The sequence below is a fragment of the Miniopterus natalensis genome, chromosome 2 (assembly GCF_054644295.1).
Source record: "Miniopterus natalensis isolate mMinNat1 chromosome 2, mMinNat1.hap1, whole genome shotgun sequence".
Lineage (NCBI taxonomy): Eukaryota > Metazoa > Chordata > Mammalia > Chiroptera > Miniopteridae > Miniopterus > Miniopterus natalensis.
This window is the reverse complement of record NC_142082.1, coordinates 81,456,211-81,469,129: the sequence shown is the minus strand read 5'-3', so window position 1 is coordinate 81,469,129 and position 12,919 is coordinate 81,456,211. Positions and strand designations below refer to the sequence as shown.

The window sequence follows — 12,919 nt, the reverse complement described above, 5'->3', positions numbered from 1 at the left end:
GCATGCTGTTATTTCCATCTTATGACTTAATTACATACATTCATAAAGTGGGGCCTACTACCTAGTTGTAAATTATTTTTCCAGTTTATCCATAATTTAGCACAAACTTATTTTAACTGAAAAAAATGATCTAAACACCATATGATAACCTGTAAACTTCAGGAGCCGTAAATCCTGTAAACTTAAGGAAGTGTGAACAGGAAACCTGTAACTTTCAGGAACTATGTCTGTTACAGCAAAGCCAAGGTTCCTCTCCCTCCTTAATGTCTTTATCAACAACACAGGATCAGTTCCTCTCTGTCAAACATAGCAAAACTTTTTTTTGACAACCTCGATAGACTACTGTAAACAAAAAAGAGCATCTTAAAAATCAGTACATACCAACTCCATTAACTGCTTGAGCTGACCAATCTCTTCTGGCAGCGATCCAAGTTTGTTGTTACTTGCGATTAAGACTTTGAGAGGCAGACCACACAGGCAAGCGGGCAGGGAGGACAGCTGATTTCTACTGCAAAGACAACACAAGACCATACATGAACATGCAGGCCTCTCCATACCATTGGGGAACATTTTTAACAAGCAAGGAGAAAGGAGTGAGCTGAGCAGACATTTAACAAATATAAAAATCCAATAAAGTTTCTGTATATGTAATAACTTAAATCTCATATGTATAAGAAAAGAAAATATATTTTACAAAAGAGGCATAGGCCGTTCTGAGGGAAAAAGCCCTCCCAGCACAGGGAACCCCTGCAGAAGCTGAGCCCATGGCCAGCCAGGGGACAGATGGGCAATATGCCCTGCACCACCAACAGCAACAGGAAGCTGGTGCCAACTGTCATCTTCCTGACAATGTGAGCAGGAAACTTCTCGAGGACCAAAGCAACCAGTGCATGAAAGCACATACGTTTTAGTAGTGATGGAGCGATCATGTTCCTGCTGCTCACAAAACCACCAGCCAATTTCCAGTGTTTTGACTCACTGTGGTTAACATCTGCTTAGGTATCTGCGAGAGCTAATTTAAAATCTCACCATTGTTAAGTTTTCTAAGAGGCAGGGAAATAGTGAATAAATGAAATCTATGAGTCATCCACACATATATGGCAGCCACTTATTGTACCTCCTCCCTCACAAGCAGCCCCTTTCCTATCAAGTAAGGAGACAGATGGTTTTCAGTTTCCCTTTCTTTCCTGGCCATTCTGCTGATGAAGCCAACAACCAGGCAATAAAATTTCTAAAATTCTGTATGTCATGCTTAGAACTTCCATGTGTAAAGCTTCAGAGGCTGTGGTACTTACTGTGTGCATGTATTTATGGGCACACATAGCACAGGTGTGTGCAAGGGAGTGAGACAGAGAGATGGACTGCAAACACAACCAAATGTTACCAGTGATCATTTGGGGGGGAGTAGGTACAATAAGTGTATTTTCTTTTCTTTACTACACTTTGCTGAATTTTCCAAAATTATTACAAAGTGCTTTTATAATTAGGAAATAAATATTATTATAAAAAAATAAACTTCATCTAGATACTGTTTACATGGGTGCTTCTTTTGTGAAAATTCATTGAGATGTACATTTATGATCTGGGCAATTTTCTGTATGTGTGCTATTTCAATTAAAGGTTTTACTCTCCCATTCCCCTATACTATATGAGAGGGCAGGGATCTGGTTAGCCAAAGAGTGTCTCTAACTAAGGGGCTCATAAAAAACAGTTGTGCTCTTGAAAGAACTTTTCTAATGTGAGTGCTCTGCTGTAACCACCCTGACATCTCTCCTGCTCCTGGTCCCCAAGGCTCACGTAATGAGGAGGTTTAAGCAAGAAAAGGTACGGCCACACCTCCTCTCCACTGCCCAGACCCCAAAATAAGAGCATAAAGAGGAGGGAACTTTCTCTATGAGGGTCCAGCATAAGGGGAAAGGATAGAGAGTCCTACAGGGGTGGAATGGGGGGTTAGGGTTGTTCCTGGCACTAGAAGGACCAGTTGGCTCTTCACTCCCTCCTGGTTAGGGTGACAGGCGAGAATAAAGGCGATGGGCTCACCCTATCACTCTCTCCTGATCTCTGGGGACAGTGGCAGGGGAAACTAGGGCTCCCAGCCTGTCTGTCCTCTCAGACCCCTCCTGCCACCCTGTCTCACCCATAGGAGCCTGGTGGGACGCTTCTGGATGGAGGAGGAGGTGCCCTGCTTCCTGGTGCCCTGCTCAAGAGCTTTCTTCAAAAACACTACACCTCCTGAAAGGAGAACTCAACTTATCAAAAAGTGGCAGGTAAATAATTTGGGATATAATTTGTGGTTATAAAATATTTATTAATATGTAATTTCATAAAGTGAGGATTGGTAAATTTAAATGTTAATAAGACAATTTTATTATTTGACTCATACTAAGCTTCCTTTTGAAGAGAGGATACTGGGAACAAAGATTAGTATGTTCAAAACTTTCTACATTCCTATTTTCCACAGAATTAACAATTACAGTGGAGATCTTTCCTATGTTTCTTATCTTGAAAACTCAGATTTAAACTGTCCCCAGTCTCACTACCTTAATGCAGGCATCTAATCAGATTTGCAGATTTTGAATGAGAGAAGCATTTATCATACTATTTAAGTCATGAGTATTTGAAATTGCATGGAATTCTTCTAGGATGAGTACTAATTTAAAATAAAATAAAATTTAATCTTGTGAAAGCATTTATGGTTTCTCCGATAGGAAGAGTGCTATGTATGCTATAAGCCGCTGACGGGATAGCTATTTATTTATGTCCCACACATTCCTGCATTTAATCACCAGCAGATGAAGAGATGCCAAGACTGCAGTCATAACACAACATGCCACAGGCCTGGGGCACATTTCTTCTACTTCATCCATCTGTTCCCTCAGCCTCTACCTCTCATATTTTATCACAGGATGTTACAGTAATACTTTTAATTTCCCCAACAGAAAAAGGAAATACACATATACACAAAGTCCCATTAGCTCTCCAGCAAATATTTAAACAGGGGAGGAGAAACTGTGTTCACTTTAATCCTCTACCCACATCAGCAACCTGCGCTTTTTGAAACCACTCATCTAGCATTTTTCTCAAGCAAATAAGTGCCTCGGGCTGCAATCCACTATCTTACCCCCTACTTGTCTCCTGGGGGGCTGTATGCTATAAATAGGCCCTTTGAGGAAAGAATGTTTAAAAATAAGGCCTTATGTCTGATAAGGTAATGGCCGGCGTTTATCTTCAAATCTAGCCTGTGAACCACATCTGAAAACAAAATTAAAAAAAACATTTAACTCATTCATGACAAAAGAGTAAATTAGTGGGAAAAGGGCCACTCACTCAGCAGTGGAAATCACAGATTTAGTCACGGTGGCCTAGAACTTCCTGCCGCCACAGAGCCCAGCCCGCCCAGCATCCCGTCAGTCGCCCTGCTGGGTCTGCACAGCCGGCACAGGAGCAGTGGGGAGAGGCAGGGAGGCAGTGGGCTTTACCACGGTTACTGCTAATGCTTGTCTTCCATCTGTCTCAACTGAATGACTCTGTATTACATTTGTCTATTTCTTCATTCCAAGATGAAACAAGGCAGCTCAGCATAGTATGATCATTTTGATAGCCTAAGTTTGCAGGATACATTTCTCTTGGCTTCAAGTACCACTGTCCCTCACTTAACCTAAGTCTTTTTTTTTTTTTAATCTTCACCTGAGAATATTTTTTCCATTGATTTTCAGAGAGAGTGGACAAAAGATAGAGAAACATCGATGTGAGACAGACACATCGATTGGTTGCCTCCTGCACCTGCCCCGACCAGGGCCAGGGATCGAGCTTACAACCAAGGCACATGCCCTTGGCTGGAATCGAACCTGGGACCCTACAGTCCACGGGCCGACGCTCTAACCACTGAGCCAAACCGGCTGGGGCACTTAATGTAATTCTTAAGTTAAGGAATTCACAAACCAAGTCATTCATGTATGGCTTTACTTTTAGAGAGTCTTATTTTAATGTATTTTGACTATGGCACTTATTAATATCCATGCTTTCAGACTCAATATTTGACAGTTTATTATTGGTTTATCAGGAAGTTATTTTCCTTAAAGTATGTGATTATAAAATCATGCTATATTCTTACATATGACTTATTATCAGGGCATCAAATGTATTTTTTATTCTACTGGAATATAGGGGTGAGCAAAAGTAGATTAATAATAATAATAATGATAAATACAAAAATAAACTCTTGTTTTGCATACTCACAACTGTAAACCTAGTTTTGCCCACCCCTTTATATCCTTTTTAAAAAAAATGTTTTTATTGATTTTAGAAAGAGAGGAAGGGAGAGGGAGAGAAAGAAACATCAATATGAGAAACATTGATCGGTTGCCTCCTGCACACACCCTGACAGGGGACAGAACCCAAAACTTGGGCATGTGCCCTGACCGGGAATCGAACTGGTGACCCCTCAGTGCACAGGACGATGCCCAGCCAACTACCCACACCAGCCAGGGCCCTTGTGTATCCTTTTTTTAATATGTATGTGGGTTCACTTAATAATGAAACATGGAAATCACTCAACAGAAAATAATTTATAGGAAGATTTCTATAACAAATTCACCTTTACTCCCTTGGTAAAAAGGTCACCAACTGTGGAATTAGAAGACCTGGTTTCAAATCTCATCTCTGCCACAAATCATCTATATGACTTTAGGTAAGTCATTTAACCTCTCAGGCTTTGTAGTCAATAAAACATAGATAATAATACCCACCTAACATGACACATGAGATTATGAATGCAAGAGTACTTAGCCCAACACTAAATCTATATATAAAGATTAAGCCAAACCCAACCACTAATGTGGTCATCTAATTATTAGGGAGGTAACCAAAAAGAGCATATGTGTGCTTAGCTAGGTTTTAGTGGTTTTATTTCCTAATTGCTGAAATTTCAGACACTTTTAGAATATGGTTTCATATTTCACCTACTGAAAACATATCAATTAAAAACAAAGATCATTACTCTAAGGCATACTGAGGAGAACTAGGCTATAAAATTTCAGGCCAGCCAGGCCGGTCGTGGCTCAGTAGTTGAGCATCAACCTAGGATCCAGGAGATAAGAGTTCGATTCGGTTGCGGGCTCGATCCCCAGTCGGGGGCGTTCAGGAGGCAGCCGGTCAATGACTCTCATCATTGATGTTTCTCTCTCTCTCTCCCTCTCCTTTCCTCTCTCTGAAATCAATAAAGATATATTTAAAAAATAAAATAAAATGAAATTTCAGGCTAAAACAAGCCTTGTAACTATTTCCAATCTGGAGCACCAAGACTAGAACATATAATCACATGAATGACTTTCTCACCCATCTTTTCTAATTCCAGAATCCTACCATTTCTCTGGAAAACCATGAATACTTTGAGATCACCACCTCCACTAACTATTTGGTTTCCAAAGAGAAACAGAAATAATGATGACTAGATGACAATTCTATTAAGAAAATGTCACAGAGAAAGTAGGCCAGATTTCCTGGTTGGGCACTCCAGGCGGCTCACTCTGAGTCTCAGCCAGGGAGGGGAAGGAACAAGTATATAGTACTTACTGTTATTGTCTGTTTAAAATAGCATTCTGTGCATGGCACAGGACCTACAGTCAACAACAATTATTACTGTAGCCAAATAAGTTTCCTTTTTCACAGGATACCTCACCTAATTGTATTTTTATGCTCTTTTTTGTACACTCTATTGGCCTTTCATTAAAGGCAGAGTGACATGAAAGTATTAGTCTCGAGTGAGATTATGTATATGCATAATATCTGGGAATCTATGTTTAAATCTAACTTTGAAAACAGTTATGCTACCTACAACTTGAGTATGATGATCATTTGGAAACTTAAAATGTTTTAAAACAAGAAACACAAAATCATCATTCCAACTGAATCTTGAACAAGGTCTTAAACACTATACCAACCCATTCCACACAGATATAACGGCCATGTTTTGAGAAGATAAAGGGTCAACTTAAGATAAGAAAACTGAAAGACAAGCAAGAAGCACAAAGTGAGTGTCTAAAGCATCTAAGAATTCAGGCAAATTGCTGCACTGGGCATTTCACTATGCGTTTCCGCTGTGCATACCTGCACCATATTTGGCTACTGCGACTGAACTGGTTTCCCACAGTAACAGCCTATCAGTCTCCTTTTGAGTATAAATAAACCCTTTCCTAAAATATTCCATTTCTATACCCCTCACAGTCAGGAACTACTACTACCAATGTCTGTAATTAGATTTGAAAGTGCAGTTACTGAAAACTCTCCCCTTCTCAGCTATGCCTTCTCCTTTTTTTCTAAGAGCTTTTCAATTCTAAAAGGACAAGGCTCTGAAAACTATTACTCTGAATTTCCTCTATAGTATTTATGATGTCCTTCCTTCATTCTAAAATAGAGCTAGCCCGGCCGGGCGTGGCTCAGCAGTTGAGCGTCGACCTAGGATCCAGGTGATCGGGGTTCGATTCCCTGTCAGGGCACATGCCCGGGTTGCCGGCTCGATCCCCAGTCAGGGGCGTGCAGGAGACAGTCAGTCAATGACTCTCTCATCATTGATGTTTCTCTCTCTCTCTCTCCCCTTCTCCTTTCTTCTCTATGAAATCAATAAAGATATATTTAAAAAATAAAATAAGATAAAATAGAGCTAAATGTTCAAAATCAAATGTTCAGAGAACTCAATATCCAATACCAGCAAGAATTTGCCAAACCCCTTCTAAAGCAACAATATAGATTTGGAGCTTTAAGTATTATGACTATACAGGCCTGAGCCCTGCATCCCCCAAAATACTAGTGTATAAAACATAGTTGCTGGCACACAGAAAAACCACCCCTAAATGGGTAGGAAAGATGTATTAGCACTGAAGGTAATTCCCCCCACTTTCTGGAGCCATGTTTCACATAGAATAGACTCTAGCTTGCTGTTACCAGGAAGGTACACACCTAGCTTACCTGCCTTCTCCTCCAAGCCACTCTACCAAAGCCAAGAAATTATATTTTTTGCTTTAAATTTTTTTTTCCCCCACAAAAAAAGAAAGGGATATTGATACTGAGTTAAATGAGAACAGGCCAACTTTTACCCACAGATAATGAGTTAATGAAAAAAATGCAATAAAAATTAAGGTGCTTAAACATTATTATTCATCATTTGAAGACATGTGCCTCTCCACCTACGCTAAGAATTTGTGAATGTGTAATATACACTGACATGCACTAATATAAGTCTCTGAATATCCTCTTTTGCCCACTTACCCTTTCAAAGAAATAAGCCTTCAGTGAGCTTCTATCAGGTAACTTGACAGCCACTGATAATTCAGTTCCACTTAACTGCTCTAATACTTTTACAAATCAGTAGCATATCTTCTTTACTGACAATACTATAAAATCCACTTACTTTACTCAAATACCAGACATTTGCCACTGTTTTTCTTAACCCATATTGTAATTTGTATGACTTGCCACAAAACTGGATTCAACAAATTCAACCAACATTTCTTGGGTAGTTATATATAAGGAACTGTGCTAGGCACTTAGACAATTATTTGATTTACATTCAAAACAATCCTGTAATGTAAACATCAAACCTCCTACTTTTCAGACACAGAAATTGACATTGTTGAGAGAATTTAAATAACTTGCTCCAAGTTGCCTAGTTAGTGAGTCGCTCTGGGTTAAGGTTTGAAACCAGGTGGTTCAGGCTTCAGATCAAAGTCTGTGATCTTCCCTCAACACAACCCAGCCTCCTCTCATTTACTTTGAAATAAAAAGTGACGGTAAACCAAGAACCCAGTAGGAGGGCACCGAATTCCAACAGGAGGCAATGAAACACTAGATTAGTAGTTCAATGATTGAGTTATATAAAAAGGGATGGAGGAAAGGGTCAAAAATAATTTGAGACTCCAAACTGGGGTCCTCGAGAAAAACAGTATGAGCATAGGCGGGAACAAAGAGCCAAGATATGGTAATTTGAGAAAGAAAAAAATGGGCTTAGTTTAGCACATGTTGAATTTTGAGGAGTTAATAGGTAGTTAAGAGAAACTGAATTTTAGGCAATTGGGAAAATGAGGATTAGTGCTCAACTGAATCAAAGAAATGGAGAATATATCTGAGACACATGAGGCCTGAGGTCTGCAAAAGAAGATTTAAGGACCAAAGGTCGAGCTTTGAGGAATTCAGCATTAAGGCGCAGGAACAGAAAGAACATCCAGGCACTAGAACAGAGAAGAAACAGAAAAGTGAGCAGGAAAGCATGTGACCAAAAAGCCAACACCCTCCAAGAAATCTTCAGTCCTGTACAGCAAGGAGCTGGGGAGAGGAACAAAACCTTGAGCAAATGTCACAAAAAATCATCAAGTGTTAAATCTGACTACTGGTGAGTGATTGAAATATTCTTTGTATGTTTCAGCACTAAATTTTTTTCTTGAAATAAATTACATATTGTAATTGACAGAGAAGTAATAATTAACAAATATTTATATATATTTAAAAGATGCTAAATAAAAAAATTAAGTCAGCCTGGATGATAGCTGCTATAGCATTTCCGGGGCCTTTCTCTTTTCTACTTATAGTTTAGCTTGTCTTTCAATACATTCAGTCCATACAGATTATTTGGCCCCTGACATCATGAAGGTACATCTTTTTTTTTTTTAGACATGAGGTCAGTTCCTGGAGGATTCTTTGAGTGATAAACATTCTTCTAAAACAGTGTTTACAAACTGGTGTTCTGAAAAGCACTATTCTAATAGATAATACATAGGCCTCACACAAAAAAGAAGAGTTATGTGTTGCTTGGAGAGTCACAATACCGATTAGCACAATGCACAAACTTTTTAAAAAGCATACTTACTAACATCCAACAGAATATTTTTCCACAGAATGTATTCTGGGGAAAGGACACTGTACTGACTCCTTAACTGACTCAATGGCATCACTGAGGTTAGAAATAAATAACACTTTTTCTCATATGTGGGCTGGTGGGTAAGTTTTCGCCAGACCTATTATTCTCTATTCATGAACAGATGAATTAATCACTGAGTATTGTGGATCAGTCTTCTTAAATTGCCAGTTGCCAAATGGAGTATCAGAAAAACAGTGCCTGATGTCATGAGGTGAAGGTAGATAAGTTGAAATTAATAGATAACAGCAGTTCCATAGGATCCAACTCTAAAAGTGACTAAACCTTCTGATTATTTGGATCTCACCATTCAAAGAGATTCTATCATTCCATCTGTCCTGACAGTCTATCTGGTCCAGAAAGTGTAAAGGTATTCCAAGAAATAAGAGGAGATGAAAAAAATGCCTTACAGAAAAAACAGCTCATCACCACCATACCTTTTCTCTCTTAAACACCCAATCTCTTCAATCTTTCAAGATAAAGAACCACAGAATATGTATTTATTTTTTACTTAAAATCTCTTCCCTGAACATGTGCTATTTGAAATTCTTGGCTGCATTATTTTATCAAGATTTCCCCTCCCTACATCTTTAGAGCATAAGCATTCCTTTCAGAAAGAGGGTAATATTTTTAACATCATATTCTACAACTTCCCAGCCACTGCAGCATTTTTATTACTTTTGAAAATGAAGTGATGTATTTAGACCTGGATTGGAAAACTAAGAAAACTAATATTGTGTCTCTTTTTCTCAAAAACAACTGTTATAAAAACTTTATTCGTCCAGTTACTGTAATTGTTACTAATACGCAAATAACACCAAAAGAACCAAAGTGAAGCCCTGGCTTGGCCAGTATTCCCCCAGGCTGCAGTCAAAACCTACTTGCCTAAAGCCCTAATTCCATGTGGCCTTTAATTTGAGGCACCAGGGAAGATGAATTGGAAGATGCTAACAAGACAGAAAAGGCAGGGTTCAACAAACAACTAAAATTATGAAATCAACTTTTCACAAACCCCAATTTAATGGGTCTAGGCTTCAAGACTAGTTCTCATCCAGTCTTGCAATCAAATAACTAAAACAACTCATAGAAATTTAGTATCAACTGAAAGTTTTTAGTCAATGAACAAAGTATACTATAATAAGAATAAGGGAGTGCATAAGATTTCACTAATAAGTCAAAATGTGTACTGCTACAAATTCTTGTGCTACCCATTCCACTCAGAAAGAGTCTTTTCAATTAAGGAATCCGATGGCACCACAATTTTTTTGCATTCAAAGAATTACTGTACTTTACTCTTAATATGTTTATAGGCATTCTTGTGCTTGAAAACCACCCCAAATGTAAAGAAATAAGAACTATTAAAGAGAATAAGAAATGTGAAATACAGAATTAGAAGTCCAATATATAACTAACATATACCCAAAGAAGACAGAAATAATAAGAGAAATGGAGGACAGAGCAATATTAAAGGAGGTAATGAAAAGCCCAGCCAGCGAGCCTCAATGGTTAAGCATGGACCCATTAACCAGGAGGTCACGGTTTGATTCCCGGTCAGGGCACATGCTGGGGTTTCAGGCTCAATCCCTAGTAGGAGAGGCATGTAGGAGGCAGCCGATCAATGACTCTCTCTCGTCCTTGATGTTTCTATCTCTCTCTCCTCCTCCCTTCCTCTCTCTAAAATAAATAAAAACATCTTTAAAAAAAAAAGATAATGACTAAAATTTTTCTAGAGCTGATGAGCGCCATGAATTTTCAGACTCAGGAAGGAAAATAAAGTTTATAGTAAGGTAAATCAAAATAATGTGTTATATATATGTCACATAAAGTTCACAAAGACAAAGAGAAAAAAGAAAAAGAAAAAATATGGAAGGTTTTCTACAAACCCAAAACATTTAGACTAGAAAAGAATTTTTCTGTAGCAAAACAAAGGTCAAAACACGTCTTTAAATACAATAGAAAGAATTGCCAACTTAAAACTTTATATTAATATAACCAAAAACTTTATACCAATAATAGGAAACTTCTTTCAAGACTGGGGGGCAGGAGAGACACAAAGACATTTCAGAAAAAGACTGTATTTACCACAAACAGATCCTCATGGAATGAACTTCTTAAAAATGCACGTTATAAAAGAGAGTAGACGCTAAAATTAGTGAGATGAAAAAGCAAGAGCGAACAAATAACCTGGTAAAAATATGGGTGACTACTCATAAACATCAGTTGACTAAAAACAAGGTAAAAAGCTTTAGGTCCACTAAAAGGTGAACCTAAAACAAAGAAAAAAATAATATCTAAGTTTGGAGAGAGGAGCTTACAGTTTAAGCTTTCTATAAATGCTATTACTTTGGGGAGGATAAGAGATATTTTTTACCTATAGAACTTTAGACTTCTGTAAGTCAAATATTCATTTTAACAACTTATAGGTCACTTCTCTACTAAAAGTATAAAAATATAATGACTAAACAAAGGAAGAAGAAAATTAGAATAAAAATTCAGAATATTCAAAGGCAGAGAGTCCCAAACAAGATGAACCAAAACAGGCCCACACCAAGACACATCATAATTAAAATGGCAAAAGTTAAAGACAAAGAGAGAATCTTAAAAGCAGCAAGAGAAACAGTTAGTTACCTATAAGTAAACTCCCATAAAACTGTCAGCTTATTTCTCAATACAAACATTTCAGACCAGAAGGGATTGGCATGAAATATTGAAAGTGATAAAAAGCAAGGAACTATAACCAAGAGGACTTTACCAGCTAGGCTAACATTTAAAATTGAAGGATAAACACAGAGCTTCCCAGATAAAAAAAAAAAAAAAAGCTAAAGGAATTAGTTACCAACAAATCACTATTACAAGAATTGTTAAAATGTCTTCTTTAAGAAGAAAAAGGAAAAAAACAACACACAAACATAGTTTAAAAGGATAAAATGGCAATAAATGCATACCTACAAATAATCACTTTAAATGTAAATGGCTTAAATGCACCAATCAAAAGACACAGGGTAGATAAATGGTAAGAAAAGAAGACCCATATATATGCTATCTACAAGAGACACACCACAGAAAGGAAGTTTCTCACAGACTAAAAGTAAAGGGATAGAAAATATATTTCATGAAAAAAGAAATGAAAAAACAGCTGGGGTAGCAATACTTATATGAGATAAAATAGACTTTAAAACAAAGTTTATAGTAGGAGACAAAGAAGGACACTACATAATGATAAAGGGAGCAATCCAGCAAGATGGTATAACCATTGTAAAAATTTATGCACCCAACATAGGAGCAACTAAATATATAAAGCAAATGTTGATAGACAAAAAGGGAGAGACTGACAGTAACATACTCACAGTAGGAGATTTTAACACCCTGCTGACAGCAATGGATAAATCATCCAGATAGAAAATCAACAAGGAAAGGACAGCTGTAAATGAGACATTTTATCAGCTGGATTTAATGGATATCTTCTGAGCATTTCACCACAAAACAGCAGAATATATATATATATATTTTTTTTTAATATATCTTTATTGATTTCAGAGAGAGGAAAGGAGAGTGGGAGAGACAGACAGAAACATCAATGATGAGAGAGTCATTGATTGAGCCCAGAACCTGGGCATGTGCCCTGACCGGGAATCGAACCCCGATTGCCTGGATCCTAGGTCGATGCTCAACCGCTGGGCGACGCCCGGCAGGGCAGAATATATATTCTTTTCAAGTGCACATGGAACATTTCCTAGAAGTGGCCACAGGTTAGGACACAAAAAACTCTCAGTAAATTTAAGAAGACTGAAATCATATCAAGCATCTTCTCTAACCATAACAATATAAAGCTAGAAATCAATCAAAATTTAAAAAACTGAAGAACACACAAAGATATGGAGGTCAAATAACATGTTACTAAACAATGAATGGGATAACACTGAGATCAAGGAAGAAATTAAAACATACCTTGAAACAAATGAAAATGAGAACACAACAACCCAAAATCTATGTGACACAGTGAAAGCAGTC

The 12,919-nt window shown here is 37.7% G+C and overlaps 1 protein-coding gene across 1 annotated transcript in view; it reads right to left on the bottom strand.

Annotated features, from left to right (window-relative positions):
* LRCH1 (leucine rich repeats and calponin homology domain containing 1) overlaps positions 1-12,919 on the bottom strand; it is a 185,926-nt gene that overhangs the window by 71,130 nt on the left and 101,877 nt on the right. Inside the window, exon 3 of the mRNA XM_087814361.1 lies at positions 382-508. Within this exon, the coding sequence (XP_087670487.1) occupies positions 382-508 (127 nt within the window). The remainder of the gene's footprint in view (positions 1-381; positions 509-12,919) is intronic.